This window comes from Hippocampus bargibanti, linkage group LG06, assembly GCF_051943395.1.
Source record: "Hippocampus bargibanti isolate YZ-2025 linkage group LG06, ASM5194339v1, whole genome shotgun sequence".
NCBI lineage: Eukaryota > Metazoa > Chordata > Actinopteri > Syngnathiformes > Syngnathidae > Hippocampus > Hippocampus bargibanti.
Window position 1 is genome coordinate 11,578,317 of NC_142739.1, and position 19,149 is coordinate 11,597,465.

At 41.8% G+C, this 19,149-nt stretch overlaps 2 protein-coding genes across 5 annotated transcripts in view; both read right to left on the reverse strand.

The window, feature by feature from the left end:
- Window positions 1–8,173: 8,173 nt before the first annotated feature.
- On the reverse strand, window positions 8,174–11,236 carry LOC148896482 (uncharacterized). The gene is made up of 2 exons (XM_088998316.1): window positions 11,043–11,236; window positions 8,174–9,645 (listed from the first exon to the last, which is right to left on the reverse strand). Exon 2 carries the CDS (start codon window positions 9,605–9,607, stop codon window positions 8,189–8,191), a length of 1,419 nt encoding a protein of 472 aa, XP_088854442.1. The 5' UTR covers window positions 9,608–9,645; window positions 11,043–11,236; the 3' UTR covers window positions 8,174–8,188.
- Window positions 11,237–14,647: 3,411 nt separating this feature from the next.
- The window catches only part of znf1035 (zinc finger protein 1035), a 40,917-nt gene continuing 36,415 nt past the window's right edge, over window positions 14,648–19,149 (reverse strand). For all 4 annotated transcript variants that reach the window (XM_088998284.1, XM_088998283.1, XM_088998286.1 and 1 more), the window contains one exon: window positions 14,648–17,740. In XM_088998284.1, coding sequence (XP_088854410.1) covers window positions 14,926–17,724 — 2,799 coding nt within the window. In that variant the 5' untranslated portion in view covers window positions 17,725–17,740 and the 3' untranslated portion in view covers window positions 14,648–14,925. The remainder of the gene's footprint in view (window positions 17,741–19,149) is intronic.

A 19,149-nucleotide genomic window follows, 5' to 3' on the forward strand; every position in this document is an offset into this window, starting at 1 on the left:
GCCTTATAATACGAACTTTTCAACATACGAACGTCAAATTTATGAAAATTAAGCCTCATAATAAGAACTATTTTCATCTTACACACTTCGGCGGAATTGTGTATACATAAATACATAATCTTCTGCGGAAGAACACCAAAGCACACGACCGTCGGCTCTGGCGGAGTGATCTTCGGCAACCGAACAGCGCTCCAGCCGCCGCTACTTTGCACACACCCTCTCATTGAATGCACACGTTGATTGCCTCCTTGCAGCTTTTTGCTTATAATTTTACGATTATGACACCGAAAAAAAAAAACCACCACAGGCTCGTGTTCAGCCCAAGAAGAAACAAAATAAAATCAACGTCGCTGAGAAGAAGGAGATAATTGAAAAACACGAACGAGGTGTGCGTTTGTGTGATTTAGCGGCAGAGCGCGGCTATGCTAAGTCCAACATCGCTGCCATCCTTCGCAACAAAGAAGCCATCAAAGGTGCGTCTGTTGCAAAAGGTGTTTCCATGCTCTCAAAGCAACGGTCTCGGGCAATCGAAGAAGTTGAAAAACTTCTGTTAATTTGGATTCACGAAAAGCAGCTACCCGGCGACAGCGTGAGTAAAGCTATTTTATGCGAGAAAGCACATGTAATTCACGCCGATATCGCTATGCGCCAACCTGGACGTTCGGCGCTTATTGAGGATTTTAAAGCCAGTAACGGATGGTTCGAGAACATCTGAGGGCAAGGAGGAGAAGGCAATGTTGGCAAAGTGGAATGATGTGCAGGCTTTTACCGAACAGTTCCATCCAGAAAAGACTCGCTATGACAATCATCAACATGATGAACGATAATGTGATGCCTCAGCTTCGTAAGACCTTACAAGTCAGAAAGCAACAGGTGTCAATTAAGAGGTTTTTAATCAGCAAAAAGGATGAGGAGTCTCCAAAGAAGCAAAGAGAAGCCACACCAGAGGTTAAGTTACCAACAGTCCTTGAGTCTCCTTCCATAAGCCATCAATGACCATCAAAAAGGTAAATACAACTTTATTTTACAGCACAGTTTATTTCTTTAATTATAGTCCTCATGTAATGTGCTTCTCTTTCCAAACAGCAAGTCCCTTTGACCTTCGACCTCCAACGCCATTCCATCAAGTCATCAATGACCATCACAAATGTAAATAAAGTGACTTTATGGTACAATGCAGTGTATTTCTTTAATTACAATACCATAGCACATAGGATAAAGTAGGTCGTGTGTAGTTTTAAGGCTTATTTAGTTGAAAAGTATATTTTATGGAAACCCGGGAACGGATTATTCCCATTTTAATGGTTTCCTATGGGAATTTTTTTTTGAGATACACACTTTTCGCCTTACACACTCTGTCTGGGAACCAATTAAGTTTGTAAGTTGAGGTCTCACTGTAATACCAAGAGTGGCTGCCTTTCCAGCAGCTCCTGTGTTTTGCTTTTCTACTTTCATTTCTTTCATAACTTTGCTGCTGTGAAATGTAAATGTCTCCACTGCGAGACTAATAAAGGCAAATCCGATCCGATCCGAATACCATAGCACATTTATTCTACATAAAATAAGGAATATTTTGTGTAGTTTTAAGGCTTAGAAAATTAGAAAGTAAAATTAAGCAAAATTACGTTTTATGGGGACCTGGAAACGGATTATTCTCATTTTAATGGTTTCCTATGGGAAATTAATTTTTGGGATACACACTTTTCACCTTACACTCACTGTCTGGGAACCAATTAAGTTCGTAAGCCAAGGTATCACTGTAATCAATATGAAGATTACTTATGAATTTACAGGCCATTATTTGCGGTTCTCATAGTTGCGGGATCAATTCACAATTAGTTCATCTCAGTAACCCTGTAATTGAATGGCGACCAGTCAAAGAACTGGGAATGGGGAAAGGTGTGAGAGTGATGGATGAATCAAGGGGTACATGTGTATTTGTGCTTCTAACTAGCTACCTCTTTGCAGTCTGCCGGTGGATGAAAGGAACTACAAGGATTCGATGTCACAGCATTGAATTCAGATACTGTATGCCGGTTGGTCCGCCTTCTGCTGATGGAAATTTTATTCCCCATGTCAGGAGTCTGTGGAATGAACGGGGATTACAACTCTTAGAACTCAAAAAATATAGAAGGATGTTGAAGTTCAACTTTTAAGCGGAGTAACGCAACAAAAAGTGTGCCAAATTATAACATTGTTCCATCATTCTCAAAAGATCTGCTTATTAAGTGTCTCTGAAAGGTTACCCTCGAGCGTGCGGGTATGTTTGGAGTATTTTTAACCTCCCAATCTGCTTGGCAAACGATATGGGAAGAAAAGTGTAAACGTTAAGCAACGTCAACGTTTCTTTTTTGAGAATACTTGTCTGTGTGTGTTTAATATCAAAGTCCATGGAGTCAGAGACTTCATGATTTTGAAACAGAATGATAGCCAGTGGGAAGGCGACATTTAAAGGCCAACCGACACCATTTTTTTGTTTCCTAACTGACATCAGAAAAACGTTTTATAGCATCTAAAATACCCAAAACACGCCGGCTGATATTTTTAGTCAAATGCAAAACACCAATAAAAATGACTTCAGGTGTCCCAAAACTACTCCAAAATGACCTTGGAAATGGTGAGTTTCAGAAGGTCCCGCCCCCTTGTTCATGACGTCACGCCAGGACGTCTTGCCTTGCTCTAGAGTCAAAACAATGGCTTCAGATTCGGAGAAGATGCTTTCTTGTTACTCATCCAGTTATGAATATGATTCAAATATTTCTGAGGAGGAAAGCATAAATGTTTGCAATCCATTAAAGAAGTCCTTCCGTATCAATTTGATCAAATAGTAGTCTTGGTGCAACACACAACGATTCACCATCGCGTTATGTGTTTTCCTTATAATTTCGCCATACACACGGAACAACACGATGTTTTCAGACCAAACAAAGTACCCAAAATGCATTCGGTGTCGCTTTCTCGGTCAGGGGCGTTCCTGATGTGACGTCACTTCAGGAATCGTCACCAACTCGAAAACAAGACTTCCTGAATATTCAGTGCGAGTTTTAAAACGTAAAATATAGCTATATGCGGAGGAATATTTGTAAAATACGCTCAGTAGAAGTCATTTGAATTAATTTTACAAATTATGGACACAACTTGTCCAGAGGCGTCGGTTGTCCTTTAAAGGGTGATATCTGAGCAATGGAGTGAGCTCAAAAGAAGTCAATTTCTTTACAAGGTGAAGAAAAATAGACATGGCATATTGTAAAGAAAATGTTTGGCGTCCCTTTTAAAGTACACTGAATCATCTTAAAGACCATGTCAAGTAAATTCAGAGATATGTTTCTAAATACATCACACCTGTTCGAAGATCATTGTTGAAAACAAGCAGATAGATGCAATATTTGATTCACAGGTGACAATTGAGCAAGGCCCACATTTGACGGAAAAACAATAAACAAAGGCTTGTTTTTTCATGATCTCTGATTTTTTTTTTCTTTCGAGTATTTTTTTTCATCATTAAAATGTAGTGGGGTTGTTTACACTGCTCTGCGGTGTCAAGTTGAAGGCATTATTTTCCATTGTAACTTTTAAGTAAAAGAACCTCAAGGATGTACATTTGGGAGGAAATGTAGGGGCGGGGTGGGTCTCTGAAGCTGCGCAAATGAAATTGTAATGAAGTTGGGATGTTGTGTTAAATCCATAAGCATAAGTGACATCCCTTTTACACCTTATATATACACAAGGACGATGTCTGGGTGGTTTTTTTTCTAGCCTTTAGCCTTAGCCTGGAACCACAGGGAACACTGTTGATTTGATGAAAGTGTAGAAAAACATGATTGACACCCCCCACTCCCAAAGCAACATGGCCAACCTAAACTACGTCAAAGTTTGATCATCTCCATGCCATGCTGACTCAAAGCTATTTGAAATGCAAAAGAAGGTCCAACATAGTAATGGCGGGATATTGCTTTAATACGAGGTATTATTATTAGTCACATACAATTTTTGAATTTTGTGAAATACTTCATTTTCTGTATTTATGTGTTTTTCTGCCATAATATTCAAAATTAAAAGGACAGAAATATTTTTGTGTGCGGTGAACTTGGCTGTCTGCTCACCCATTCCATGTTTTGTTCATTGTTTTGTCTATCCTCCCATTCACTTTCTGATTCGCTTATCTTCACAAGGGTTGCCGGCGTGATGGAGCCTCTCTCGGCTTGGCAGTAGGTTAGGGACACCCTGAAATGGTTGCCAGCCAATCGCATGGCAGACAGAGATGAACAACCATCTGCACTCACATTCCAGGGACAATTTTGAGTGTTCAATAATCCTGCCATGCATGTTTCAGGAAAGCGAGAGGATGGATGGCAACCAATTCAGGGTGTCCCCCACCTAATGCTCAATGACAGCTAGGATAGGCTTCAGCACCCCCCACAACCCTCATGGGGATGAAGCGGACTGGATGATGAATGTATTGATTTTTCACATTATCTATTCATTTGAAAGGCACGTGAAGTGGTGTTCTCACTCACTGTTTATATCTTCACTCCCTTGCTATTCACAACTTGTTCCACAAATTGGGGGAAAATCTCTCACCCAAAAAAAAGAGGCACAAAATGGCGACCTCCAGTGGCGACCTCCAGTGGCCACCTCCGCTTCCACAGGCTGATAAATTCCTTATATGGTGCTTGGACACCCTCTTCTGGCTTTCTGGCGGCTTTTGGGTGCAACACGAGGTCCCCAGACCAAACAAGTACAGCAAAATACATTGACGTGATGGAAAGACCGCTACAATGCGTCTTTTTTACGGTCAAAAGGCGGTCCTTTAGTGACGTCACGTACGGACTCGTCACCAACTCAAAAACAAGACTTCCTGAATATTCAGCGCGAGTCATAAAACGTAAAATCTAGCTATATGCGGTGGAATATTTGTAAAATACGCTCAGTAGAAGTCATTTGAAGCCATTTTACACATTATGGACACAACTTGTCCGGAGACGTCGGTTGTCCTTTAAATGCACTAATATTAAAACATACCAGTTTTTGGGACAGTGTTGTGCTTGCTCTGATAGAGAGGCGTTTGCGTTGCATGAAGCGGTAACACCAAGAAGGTCCTCCTGCAAAGCCGTTTATATTCATCTCATTGGCAACGACCTGGGCGTGGAGACGCAACTGCATCGTTGACAAACCTCTCCCAGCAGCACGTTGTTCAAGCACCCATGCGTGAACTCGTTCCTCCAACTGCGGCCACCTAGCTTTTCGCCCGCGATTAGCTTTTTTTGTTTTCTTCATTTCAGTCAGCGTAACCTCTGCTTTTTGCCAGTCCCTTACAAGTTTTTCGCTCACTCCAAACTTTCTTTCTGCTGCTCGATTGCCGTTTTCGGCTGCATATTTCACTATCTGCAGCTTGTAAGCTGCAGAATATGACTTTCTTTTCGGTGCCATTTTTATTCAGCCCTCCTCAGTTGTGTTTATAAATAACAGGTGTTACAGAAAGATCTGACCCTCCAGAAACCGCGACCGCAGGGACGACAGATTCTGACGGGTCACAGATTTCCCTGTAACACCTGTTATAGAAATGTGTAGGCTACTGTCTCTGCGCTCACAGATTTTGACGCATATATAAATCGCACCTCCGACCAAACTATGAAAACAACTGCGATTTATAATCCGAAAAATATGGTAACAAAATACGTAGATTTGCCTCAGTAACCCAATGTTACAGCATCACATTGAGCCTGTGATATTGGTAGGGCAGCCCCGCCCATAAAGATTCATTTCTGTTATTTTAAAATCTGAAATTAATTTGTACTGACATGGCGTTTGTTGTGTCCTTCAGAGTTTTGAATGGCGCTTAAAAATGTAATGTATTATGATTATTATAATACCGTAGGCTAGGTTGCTAGCTCATTACCAACAACAGTCACAGACGCGTGAACGACAGTACGGTATCGAGTCCAATTATACTCTTCAATATCTGGTTGCCAATATTGCGTAGTGAGGATAATTTTTATTTCAAAAATAGTTAAAGTGCTTGCCTGGGTGGGTGAGTCAATACTGGTCCCCTGGTGCCCATGCACTGACGACTTGATCAGCTAGCTAGCACTGGCTAGCACGAAGCTATAAGCAGCACCGTGGCTCCGTGGCTGTTTTTAAAACTTCTCCTCCATCAATTATTGGACTTTGTAAACCTGTCCTGACTTTTGTATCTTTCAGAACCTCCGAGTAGTCATGACTGAAGTGGGTCAGTGTGGTAGTGGCGGAAAAATACCCATTATAGACCACCAGTCGGCTCGCGTGCACCAAGTGTGCCCTTTAGGCGCCGTTGGAATTTTCGTTACCACCTGCAGTGGAAGTCGAAACAAAACAACGATTGTCATACAACCGACGTACACCGAATATGCTGCTTTCAAACAGTTAAATTATATCCGCAGGTCCATATATTCTCGTAAAACAGCCTGATTGGAGGTTCCACGTTCTTTTGGCTCTCCGAAGGCTGGAAGCAGTCATTTGAATTGCAGTCGAATACGAGTTGTACACGAGTTGGTTATTAATTTTAGGCATATGTTATCAAACCTCAACTGAGCATAAAATAGCTTGATTGTCTTGATTATTGTTTGAATTGTTCCCATGAAAAATTCATGAAACTGCAATGTTCCTCAACTCTTATTCCCCCAGCCTTTTTGCACACCTGACGTGTGTGTGATGTCTTTCTGTATATATACAGCGAAGCAAAAAAATGTGAATACATGACAGCACCATGATTCAAAGTACTGTACTGTATAGTATTCGTAATGCTATACAGTTAATTTAGCCCCAAATTTGGTTGCGCACAATGAAAGCAGGATTGATGTTTGTATCGTTGTTCGCCATTCATATGTCGCGGATGCTAATTTGCAAACTTTTAATTAGCATATCTCAATTGGCTATCGTGTACTGAATGACTGACTGTCTTTGTGTTGTCATATTTTTTTTTTTACTTTGTTACTTCCGGGTTGAGTGAACGCTGGCGCGTGTGGCTGCCGCTGCTCTCCCGCAGAAAAAAATGTGACTGTAAAGTGTCCTTGAGAGTTTTGAAAGGCGCTTATAAATGACATGCATTATTATTATTATTATTATTATTGACCAGAGTTGAGCCTTGTTGGCAAACGATGACCTCTGCTGGATAAATGACTAAAATGACTGAAGGGACGGAAACTGGAAATCTAAGGATTTATTTTTGCTTGATGGGACTTGATCTCAATTTTAAGTGCCAGAACTGTCGGCCGTATATTTAGCGCATTTGTAGAATAGCTAGTGCAACTCTTTTTATTAAACAACAGAATACCTCAAACTGCATTCCACTATGCTTTGTAGACACTGTAGCAAAGTGAGTCACATTTCTTGTGAGGCAAAATTGTCTTGAACGTGTGCAGGTTGTGAGGGACATACAATTCCACTAGTTAAAATTTAGACGTCTTGTAAACATAACACAGATGTCAACTAGGTTTATCTCACCACTTTTGTCCCAACAATTAAATACTAATATGCCAAAAACGACCACTTATGTGTGTTTAAGTAGTGTGTTGGAGTGATGGGGCTTTGACGAGTGGGGATGGAGCAAATTAGAATGGACCTCAAGCTGAAAGATGAATAAATAAATTTCACGTGTGCGCATGCACACACTAAACTTGAACATTTGCAAATGGCCTTCAAAAGCCTGCCAAGTTCCAAATATTTTAACCATAATTATTGGCAATGGCTGACAGATTTCAGATCTTGTCGATGACTTGGACACAAAACTAATGAACAGACCAGTCATGAAAAAAAAAAATCAGTGAGCATTAGAAAATATAGTTTAATAATACATAAAGTTCACTTGAAGTGAACACTTAAAAGTCTAACGCATCCTGATCACACTGTAGCGTATTTAGAAAAAGGACAGGAAAACTATAATAGTGCCTTGCTGACTCACCCCTCATCTTAACATACATTGGTTGACTGTAATTTAACGCCAACGACCAAATACACCAGGAAACATGGAGCATCCGAATGTTCTCTCCTGACAACAAATATTTCAGCCAGATTTATATGAATCTTTAATTTGCTCAAATCTAAGCTGATGCACAAATGCATGTAATTTAAAAGGACAGAAGATGCCAGGAAATATTATTTTACACATTTGGAATGAAGATAAGCAGATGATCTACAACGTGCAAACTGGTCAAGTTTTAATGGGGACAGATGAGGTGACCTGGTAGATCATTTCAGATGTTTTTTCTTGTACAGTTTCCACAATGTAACAATCATCTTCCATGTCATCTTCCGTATCCACATTGTCAGCACGTTGTCCTTTGTCACAAGAAGCTTGTTGGTTCTTGGCATCAGATGGGAATACGCGGTTCCCTTCACCATTGACTCGGGTGGTGACAGTGGCCTTGGATATCAGCATCTCCTGCCTGGCCTTGATCATCTTGCCGATTCGGCCGTGCTTGGCCAAGAATTCATCCGCTTTGGAACACTTGTGCCTCTGCAGCATCTGAGTGCTCTCAAACGAGACATGGCATACCCTACAAGTCAAGTCATCTGCCCCGGGGGACTCCTCCGCAGGTTTGCTGGGGTTGCTGATCTTTGTTGTGGGTGAGGGCTGAAGCTTCCCACCGCTTTTCTGGGGGTTGTCCGGCGTGGAATTTTCATGCTTGAACTGCTGGGAAGACATGGCGCAACCTTCTTGAGCCAGTCTGCTGTACGTTCGAACATTTACCCTTTTCAACGGCAGTGCAGAGGTGACTTGACGCATCTGACTCTTTTCGTTTCCCGCGTTCGAAGACTTGTGCGGGCTCCGGGTCAGGTCTATTTCCTGGAGTGGACACTTGTAATTCAGCGGTCTGGCTGTTATGAGTTTGAGTTTGGTTGTTGTGATGGGAGAGTTACACGTGTGGAAGCGAGGGACTAACTTCCTGCTGGAAAGCAGCATCCCACATCCAATGCAGCCGCAGATTTTATCAGCAATGTGACTACTACTGTGTGAAATTAGCAGGCGCTTGGTGACAAAACCATCACCGCATTTACCACAAACATAGGGCTTCCACTGGTTCCACTTACGGATTGTTTCCACCAACACCACGGGCTGGTAAAGTGTCCAAAGATCGACTGTTGGTGCTCCCACAGTTGAAAACATACTCTTCATGTTTAATCCAGTTTGTTCACCATTAAAAGATGATGCCATGGATGTATATGTTTTAGGCACACTAGAGATGGGTTTCGAAATTTTAGTCGAAGAACTTGATGCCGACGGAGGCTGCTTTGCAGACCCAGAACCACCTTCAACGTTCCAGACAACTTCACCCAACTTGAAGCGTTTCAGCTGCGCCTCTTCTTCTACGTGCTTTTCAAATCGCCGTTTCTTTATCAGTTCGTGATGCAGCACTTGTTGCCCCGGTTCGTGCGTGAGGCTGTGGCTGAACATGTCTTCGTACAAAGCAAACTCGGTTCCGCAGGAGCAGATGTGACTTGTAAGAGGGCACACATGTTCCTCTAAAAATTGCTGAGTGGAAAAGATCTGTTCACAGCTGAAGCAAATCCCTCCAATGTTCAAATCACTATCAGAGTCCCTTTCCTGGGGTTTCGGAAGCTCCATCATCAGGCTAGGGATGGATGTATTTACTTTCAGCGTAACACCTGTTTAAAAACATAAAAACACAACTATTTAATAAAACAATTCTTACTTAGGATGACCAATACTGTAAAGGGTCCTTGAGAGTTTTGAAAGGCGCTTAGAAATAAAATATATTATTGTTATTACAGTGAGACCTCAACTTACGAACTTAATTGGTTCCCAGACAGAGTGTGTAAGGCGAAAAGTGTGTATCTCAAAAATATAATTCCCATAGGAAACCATTAAAATGGGAATAATCCGTTCCCGGGTTTCCATAAAATATACTTTTCAACTAAATAAGCCTTAAAACTACACACAACATACCTTATTCTATGTATAATAAATGTGCTATTGTATTGTAATGAAAGAAATACACTGCATTGTATCATAAAGTAACTTTATTTACATTTGTGATGGTCATTTATGGCTTGATGGAATGGCGTTGGAGGTCGAAGGTCAAAGGGAATTGCTGTTTGGAAAGAGAGGCGCATTACATGACGACTGTAATTAAAGAATCAGAATCATCTTTATTGCCAAGTATGTAGAACACACAAGGAATTTGTTTCCGGTAGAACACGCTGCACTAGTATCGTCGTCAAAAAAAACTGCTAAGTGGCACTATACAGTTCCATTTTGGCTACTGTTGAAAGAGTTCAAAGAGTTAATGGCTTGGGGGAAGAAGCTGTTTAGCCATCAATAAATAAACTGTGCTGTAAAATAAAGTTTTATTTACCTTTTTGATGGTCATTGATGGCTTATGGAAGGTGACTCTCCTTCCATAAGGACTGTTGGTAACTTAACCTCTGGTGCTGTTCGATCGTGTGCTTCCGCCGAAGATCACTCCGCCAGCCATGGTGGGTGTGTATTATGAAAATAGTGCTTATTATAAGGTTTAATTTTCATAAATTTGACGTTTGTAAGACAAAAAGTTTGTAAGTTGAGGTGTTTGTAAGTTGAGGTCTCACTGTATAAGTGTATGTGCAATTATTTGTTGTAAAACCCCAACAAAAGTACTGTTTTTAATTCAGACAACTTTCAACAATGGGAAGTGTGAGCCTCGAGATTTGCATGGCTTTTCCGCCTCTCTCAAAGATCACAATAAAAATATTAACGGAAGAAGTCAAGGACTTCTTTGAGCCGCTCGACAGAGGAGCACGATGGCCATATTTGATGTTTAACGTTTCATGACAACCAATATCGACGATGAAATCGCTACTCCAACACTAACACGTGAAACAAAATTACACACGCACAACGGCGGATTGTAAATGGATAGAAAGATTCGGATTTCTTGAGTAAACCAGCGAAGTTGTGACATTTTTTGTCGCAAACGTTATTTTACTGGAACATGAGCCTGCTAGTGCTAGCGTGCTAAGCATCGCCATAGCCGGCTAACTGATGACAACGTATGCTTGCTTACCTTGGCCCGTCAAAAACTGGGGATGAGAATTCGACTATAATCCTCGCCAAAAAGGGGGACAGTGGTGATCCGTTGTCGTTTAAGAGGAGGAAAGCTGGAGTGTCAGCGTTGGGGCAGAAAGTAGGTAGGCATTCGACCACACCACCGAGGTGAGGGGGAAAAAAAGGATGCCTCGTCTTCCTCTGCGAATGGCGCCCTTTACAAAGCGTACCTCTGATGTTAAAAGGATTATACTGCCTTCTATTGACACACTAGCGGTACTACTGATACCGTAATCTGCTTTTAGTGGCGTAAAATATTGTGTGACTTTTATAATAATAATAATAATAAATTTTACCGTGGAAATATAAATAAATACATATATTAAACACAAATTTAAAGGAAAAACATGCTTTTTCTTTGTCTGCAAATACAGATTTTATCATACATCAAGGTATCAACTTCCTTGTGGCGGGCACTAGGACCAGGCATCTCACTCAGTAGGTGCACAGCAGGGTGCGTGTTTATGTAAAAAAAATATTTTACTGCATTTTCTATGTTGGAACTAGATCCACTTGTTAGCCGTTGGAATAAACACGTATCTACATTCAGTCGTGTCTGCTCATTCCTCAACGGCTACACCCTGAAGTATTTTCTGCGAAAACATGACTGGATATGAGTTACATGTAGCTGAAAATCAGAAATACTCTTCATTCTATTGGTGCAGCGTACATGTATATGAATACACACGTGTCAAAAGGCATCCGTCTTAAAAAGTATTCCCAAGTCAAATTTTCTTTTGATGACAGTTAACACTAAGTAATGAAACTACTGTGTGTGTATATATATATATATATATATATATATATATATATATATATATATATATATATATATATATTAGTGACGTGCGGTGAGGTTCTTGGCTAGTGAGGCACTGACGTCATCAGTCATTTACAAACATGAACTCTACAGAGTAGCTTATTCACCATTTGATTGGCAACAGTTAACGTGTTTTGTTTAAAATGTCATGTCAGCATTCTTTATATAAACTGTAGCATCGAAAAAAAAAAGAATTTAAAAAACATTATCGTGTTACCTTTACTTATAAATGATGTCCATGCGCCGCTCCTTCTGAAGGCATCTATAACTTCTTTGTAGAAGCTTTCCTTATCTTTCTTTGGTTTTAAAAGTCTCTATTTCTTTCAATTTAGATAAGTGATCCTCCATTCTGAAAATAAGGCCAAGCAACACGAAAAAATGACTTGATGGTTGCACTTAACTTGCTAACAGTTTACTATCTCACTAATTCTATTAATCTGCAGCCGAGGAGGCGCAAGAAGAATCTCTGTAAACACCAACGCCCCCTGTCATGAGGCAGAAGAACTGTGTGCCTCACCTATGCACACAGTTTTGATGAAAAAAAATAAAATAAACACTGTAGTACAGTGTTTATAATGTAAAGTGACTCTACATTATGTACACCAGCTAAACGGTAGAAATTTAGTTCATATACTAAAAGTGTTTGGACACTTTAATAGCAATATGCAGAGGGACAGCAACTTTAAAGTACAAATCACTAAATACATACAACTGTTTAATTTATTTTTTCATTTGATATTTCCATGACAGGTTTCCATGATGACTCACCTGACTGCACATCACTATATATATATATATATATATATATATATATATATATATATATATATATATATATATATATATATATATATATATATATATATATATATATATATATATATATATATATATATATATATATACAGTAAAGTCTCGTTATATCGATATCGGATATATCGATAGTCCCGGTTATATCGATACTATTTCTATGCACGCACGGAGAAAATTACATGCAAACAGGGTCGGATATATCGATAGTCCCGGTTATATCGATATTTTTTCGGACTCCCTTGAATATCGATATAACGAGACTTTACTGTATATATATATATATATATATATATATATATATATATATATTGCCCAGAGATCCAGACCACGGACGTTAAGACCCGAAAACTCCTCACCATGCATGGAGGGTTCCATCCCAAGTCCAGCACCCTGAGACTGTACACAAGCCGTAAGGAAGGAGGCTAGTGAGTGTGAGAGCCACTGTCCAGGATGAAACATCCAAGCTCCATGAATACATCAAAGAGAAGGCTCCAACTGATGATGTACTCAGAGAATGTCTCAGACAATGGGGAACAGAGGATGAGGTGCTGGATGAGGGACAATCATGGGAGGAAAAGCCCCTACACGGGATGTACCACCGAACCATAGCAGAAGTGGCTGATCTCAAGAAGTCCTATCAGTGGCTAGAGAGGGCTGGCCTAAAGGACAGCACAGAGGCACTCATCCTGGCTGCCCAAGAGCAGGCCCTGAACACCAGAGCCATCAAGGCAGGTATATACCACACCAGACACATACACAACACATAACTGCAGGGTGTAAGATGCTGGCAGGGAAAGCCTACATGGAGCGCCATAACCAGGTGGCTGGCATAGTCTACCGAAACATCTGTGCGAAGTATGGACTGGAAACCCCAAGGTCAAAATGGGAAACACCTCAAAAGGTAGTAGAGAATGACCGAGCAAAGATCCTGTGGGACTTCCAGATACAGACTGACAAGATGGTAATGGCCAACCAATCAGATATCGTGGTCATAGATAAAGGGCAAAGGAAAGCCGTTGTCGTGGATGTAGCGGTCCCGAGTGATGGAAAGATCAGAAAGAAGGAACATGAGAAAATCGAGAAATACCAAGGGCTCAAAGAGGAGCTGGAGAGAGCCTGGAAGGTAAAGGTGACAGTCGTGCCTGTGGTGGTGGGAGCACTCGGGGCAGTGACCCCCAAACTCAACGAGTGGTGGCAACAGATCCTGGGAACAACATCGGATATCTCGGTCCAGAAAAGCGCAGTGCTGGGAACAGCATGGATACTGCGCAGAACCCTCAAGCTTCCTGGCCTCTGGTAGAGGACCCAAGCTAAAATGGGGGACAGACACCACCCATGAGGGGTGAGACGAGGATTTTCTCTCCTCTCTCTCTCTATATATATATATATACACACTTATTGTATACAAGAGTATAGAAGAGTGTATACAATAAGTATACACTATTTATTAAACATTATTTTTAACTTACATTAAACTGTGACTATGAGGTTCAACACCATCCATTTTTATGGAGAACTTCTAAAAAACAATAATTATTAAACATTTCACTGAGTACTTTCATTTATATCTGGAGTTCCATTCAGAGCGCAGATACATAGTTGTACAGAGACCGAATGTGCAAAAATAAATTTTCACAAGTTTATTTGTATGTTGCGATTTGTGACAGAACATATCCAGTGTAATGCAGTGATGAGGTCATAATTAGTTAATCTTTAATTGTCAAAACCCGGAAACTTGAGTATGTGTTTTTTTCTAATGGTTTTGTGGTTGAAGATTACTTAAAAATATATTTTTCAAATTATGAATTTTAAAATTAAACTGAAGAAATTCATTCCTTGGATTTGTTTTATCGTTATCTGCTTGCAAGAGAATTCCACAGCTGTGCTCCTTGACATCCCCCCCAAAAAAAACAAATACAAAAATACAGAAATGAATTGGAATATTTATTAACACCGGAACAAGCGACATAATTATTGATTAAAACTTTAAGTGGAAGTATTTACAACGTTGAAACTGAAATAACAGGACTTGACAAAACTACACTTGATTCCACAGCAGCAAACTTCTACAAAACTATCACATTTTTTTCCCTCTTTTGTTCACTCAGACATGTTCTACTGTACATCCTTAAAAGCAAGTACAAAAGTTGAAAGTGGCATTTTGCAATCCCACATCCAGATCGCTGATAAAATGAGAGAATGAAAAATGCTATGAAGTCAATAGTTGCACACCCATGACATGATGCACCCTCTTGCGATGAGTTTTGAGAGATTTCAGACTTGGGTATGAACACTGACAGATATCACAGCGATGGGATTCAGACTGCTTGTGAGTCAAGAGATGCTTCTGCAAACCGTCCACAGTGCCAAACCAACGGAGACAAACTGGGCAACGCACGGGCTTGATGGGAGGTTTGCAGGCCCCGCTTCTCTGGTGAAACAGAAGACTCACCATGTTGGGGAAAATGGAGCTGCAGCGGGAGCAGCGGTAAGATTTGGGTGCATTTTGAGGGTGTCCGCCTTTGCAACGGTCCCAAGATAAGTGCCTTCGAAGGGAACAGCTGTTGGCAAACGTATTTCCGCATCGCGTGCATATCACCCGTTGCTTTTTGTTGACATTTGAGCGCTCTGGGATTGGTTCCTCTGGCGAAGGCTGACGGACAGGCATCGGCGGCGGCGGCTGCTGCTGTTGGATCCGAAGCACGAGTGGTTGTGATCGTTGTGTTTGGAGTCCCTTCAGCAGCTGGTGATGAGGATGCATGTGAATCTGCAGGTGAACTTCGTAGTCAGCCCAGGAATTTACAGTCTCCCCACACGTCGGACACGTGTAAGATTCCTGCGCGTGCTTTTGTAGATGCTCCAGGAGTAGTCTTGGAGATGTAAATCCAAACCCGCACTCGCACGTCACCCGCCTGGGAAGCACAGAGGGCAGTGACATGATGCCCCAGTTGTTTGCGTCATTATCCGGATTGCCTTTTGCGCCGCCTGGCGAGTGCTGCTGCGACGGCTCTCGAGTTGCCGCCCGTTGCAACTGGCATCGTCTCCGGTGAACTATCATGTTATCTTTGCGGCTGAAGTTTCTGCCGCAGACAACGCAAGGAAACATTTGCTTGCCGCTGCTGTTTTGGACTCCGCCGCCATGAGTGGCACTATGCGATACGGGCGCGGGCCCTCGAGGCCTGAAACCGCACAGTCGTAAATGGCGGGTCAGGGTAGAGGGACGACTGTATGTTTTCTGGCACCTGGGACAGGGGTAACGTTTAATCCCATCCCTGACAAAATATGTCAGGTTAGCAATCTCCGACTCTAGCTCCATCTCATCTTCATTCGCAGCATTTTGTGAAGAATCAAGCAACTCCGTTTCATCATCCAAGGGCATTGTCCACTGGCCGCCATTGCTGCTCTCGTTATGCATCTGCAGGGCATCCGAGCTACTGTTCTCCATCACACCGGTAGAGGCGTCCTGGTGATGGTCCATCGGAGGAGGCTTGGACAAAAATGGCGGGAAGCCTTTGGTAAAACCAGACCAGTCTGACATCTCGGGCTGTTCCAAAGTAGTCGAGGTCATTTCGGATTTGATCAGAGGTCCTTCTGTGCAAACGGAAATGCTGCTAGTTCCACGCTCATCTTGAGCATCCCTGAATCCTGAGGATTTATTACTTGATCTTAATGCTTGCAGTCTGTCAGCGGAGGGATGCGTCTGGGGCACGGCTGCTTTTGGCCCCTGACACTTGTGCTTCTTTAGGTTGTACCTGCGGGCGTAGTTGTGCTTGCACACGGGACAAAAAAAAGATTTTTTCATATTGTGGAACGGCACCATTTTGGGGAGGAACGGTGAGGTACCGGGCCCCTGCGCCGGTTTTTTCACCGGTGAAACACAGACATGATTGTCAGTGAAAGGCAGTTTGCCAATGATGAGTTGTTTGCAGCGACGGCAACATTTAATTCGCTCCTTTTTGTGCAAGAAGTGATGCTCGGTGAGTCTGTCCGAGTTCGCAAAGGTCCGACGACAGCGGCCGCATTGATATTTTCCCAAAAAGGTGTTCGTGCTAGAATCTCTGAGTTTCTGACGAGTTTCAAGAACCACGACGGGTGAGAGCATTTTTGTCAGGGAAACTATTTTCTTCGTGCTGGAGTCAATGATTCGGCTAATGGTGGGTGCTTTGGTTTTGACGCCGGTCTTTCCGAGTAGTCGTCTGAATTTCGCTACAGAGAGATCATTGATCGGTACTTCTTCAGATTCGCTGATCGGCATGATATCAACTGGGATGGCTTCTTGTTTGGGAGTGATCATATGATGACTGTGGTTTGGAAGTGGCAACGCGGAAGTGTGCTTCATGTAGGCCGTTGCAATGATTTTCATTAATTTGTTATTTTTAGACACTCGTTCCTCATCATCACTGCTCTGAGCAGGCGATGAATCCCTCACAATCTGTGGTAATGGCTCAGTAGTTGAAGGCGTCCGATCAAGTTGCCCATTTTCAATTTCCTGTGCGGGTTGATTCTGTTCAAGATTAGTTGATGGAAGCACTTTGCTCTCTTTCAGTCTTTCACAGGCTACGGGCTCTATTTTAACAGGTGGCGATACCGAAGTAGTGGGACAACTTTGGACCGAATCTGTCAGTGCCCTCAGATTAGAAGACGCAGAGCCAGGCCCTGTTTCATGACTATTTGTCGTCAGAAGTGACTTGTAAGGAGAATTATGCGACTGCTTATGGTCAATCAGGAGAAAAAAGTCTTGAAATTCCTCTCCACAATCACAGATGTAGAACGAAGGAGAGGCGCCGTCAGACAATGCTGGTGGATTGGATGACTTTAGAGTTGTTGCCAAGGCGCCCTGAAGGTTTCTGTCAGGCTGGGTCGAAGGAGGTGTAATGATCTTGGGGAGCATGTTGGCATGCGTCGCCTGATGTACGAGCAAAGCGGACAGTCCGTTGAAAGTTGCCGAACAAGCCACGCAACGATAGATTTTGGAGGACGGTGGACCACTTCCCTGGAGCCCAAGCATTGTGGACTGTTGTTTCCTGCAAATAACAAACAAAGACATGTCGTTAGATACTGCACACAACTTTTGTGTTTTGATCAAACATTTTAATGTGATGATTAGCAAGCTTAAATTGTGTCAAGACTTAAAGGACAACCGACGTCACTTTTGTGTTTCCTAACTGACATCAGAAAAACGTTTTATATCTAAAATACCCAAAACACGCAGTATGATTTTTTATTCAAATGCAAAACACCAATAAAAATGAAACTGTGTCCAAAATCTGCCAAAAATTGAGCTGCGAATTGGGCATTTTCAGAAAGTCTCGCCCCCAGTTCGTGACGTCACGCCAATACGTCTTGCATTGCTGGAGAATCAAAACAATGGATTCAGATTCGGTTACACATCCAGTTATGAATATGATTCAAATAGTTCTGAAGAGGAAAGCATACATGTTTGCAATCGATTAAAGAATTTATTCCGTGCCATTTTGAGGCAACATTTGGGGGAAAAGTCTCACCCAAAAAGAGGCAGAAAATGGCCACCGAGCTCCTGTGAGGAATGAATCAGCCCGTTTCCATAGGCTGATAAATTCCTTACATGGAGCTTGGACGCCCTCTTCTGGCTCTTTCTGGTGCAACATGAGGTTTTCAGACTAAACAAGCATTGACGTGATGGAAGGACTGCTACAATGTGTCCTTTTTTCGGTCAAGGGCGTTCCTTCAGTGACGTCACGTACAGACTCGTCACCAACTCAAAAACAAGACTTCCGGAATATTCAGCACGAGTCTTAAAACGTAAAATATAGGTATATGCGGCGGAATCTTTGTAAAATCCGCTCAGTAGAAGTCATTTGAAGCCGTTTTACAAATTATGGACAACTTGTCTGGAGACGTTGGTTGTCCTTTAAATGACAACAGACATTTTTTTTGTTTCCTAACTGACATCAGAAAAACGTTTTATAGCATCTAAATTATATTATTTTTAGTCAAATGCAAAACACCAATAAAAATGACTTAAAGTGTCCCAAAACTACTTCAAAATGACCTTGGAGATGCCGAGTTTCAGAAGGTCCTGCCTCCTTGTTCGTGACGTCACGCCAGGACGTCTTGCCTTGCTCTAGAATCATAACAATGGCTTCAGATTCGGAGAAGATGCTTTCTTGTTACTCATCCAGTTCTGAATATGATTCAAATAGTTTTGAAGAGGAAAGCATAAATGTTTGCAATCGATTAAAGAAGTCCTCCCGTATCAATTCGAGCCATCAGGACTCCAATGTAGCGTCCAAGAAAATGCAAAAGATGGCGCCCAAGCTCCGTTGGAAATGGGCTGATTTGTCTGCACGGAATTTGTGTCAACTAGTATCAAATAGTAGTCTTGGTGCAACACACAATGATTCACCATCGCGTTATGTTTTCCTTCTAATTTCGCCATTAACACAGATCAATA

Coding starts and splice junctions, on each gene's coding strand:
- LOC148896482 (XM_088998316.1), bottom strand. CDS start 9,607: ATGATGGAGCTTCCGAAACCCCAGGAAAGGGACTCTGATAGTGATTTG.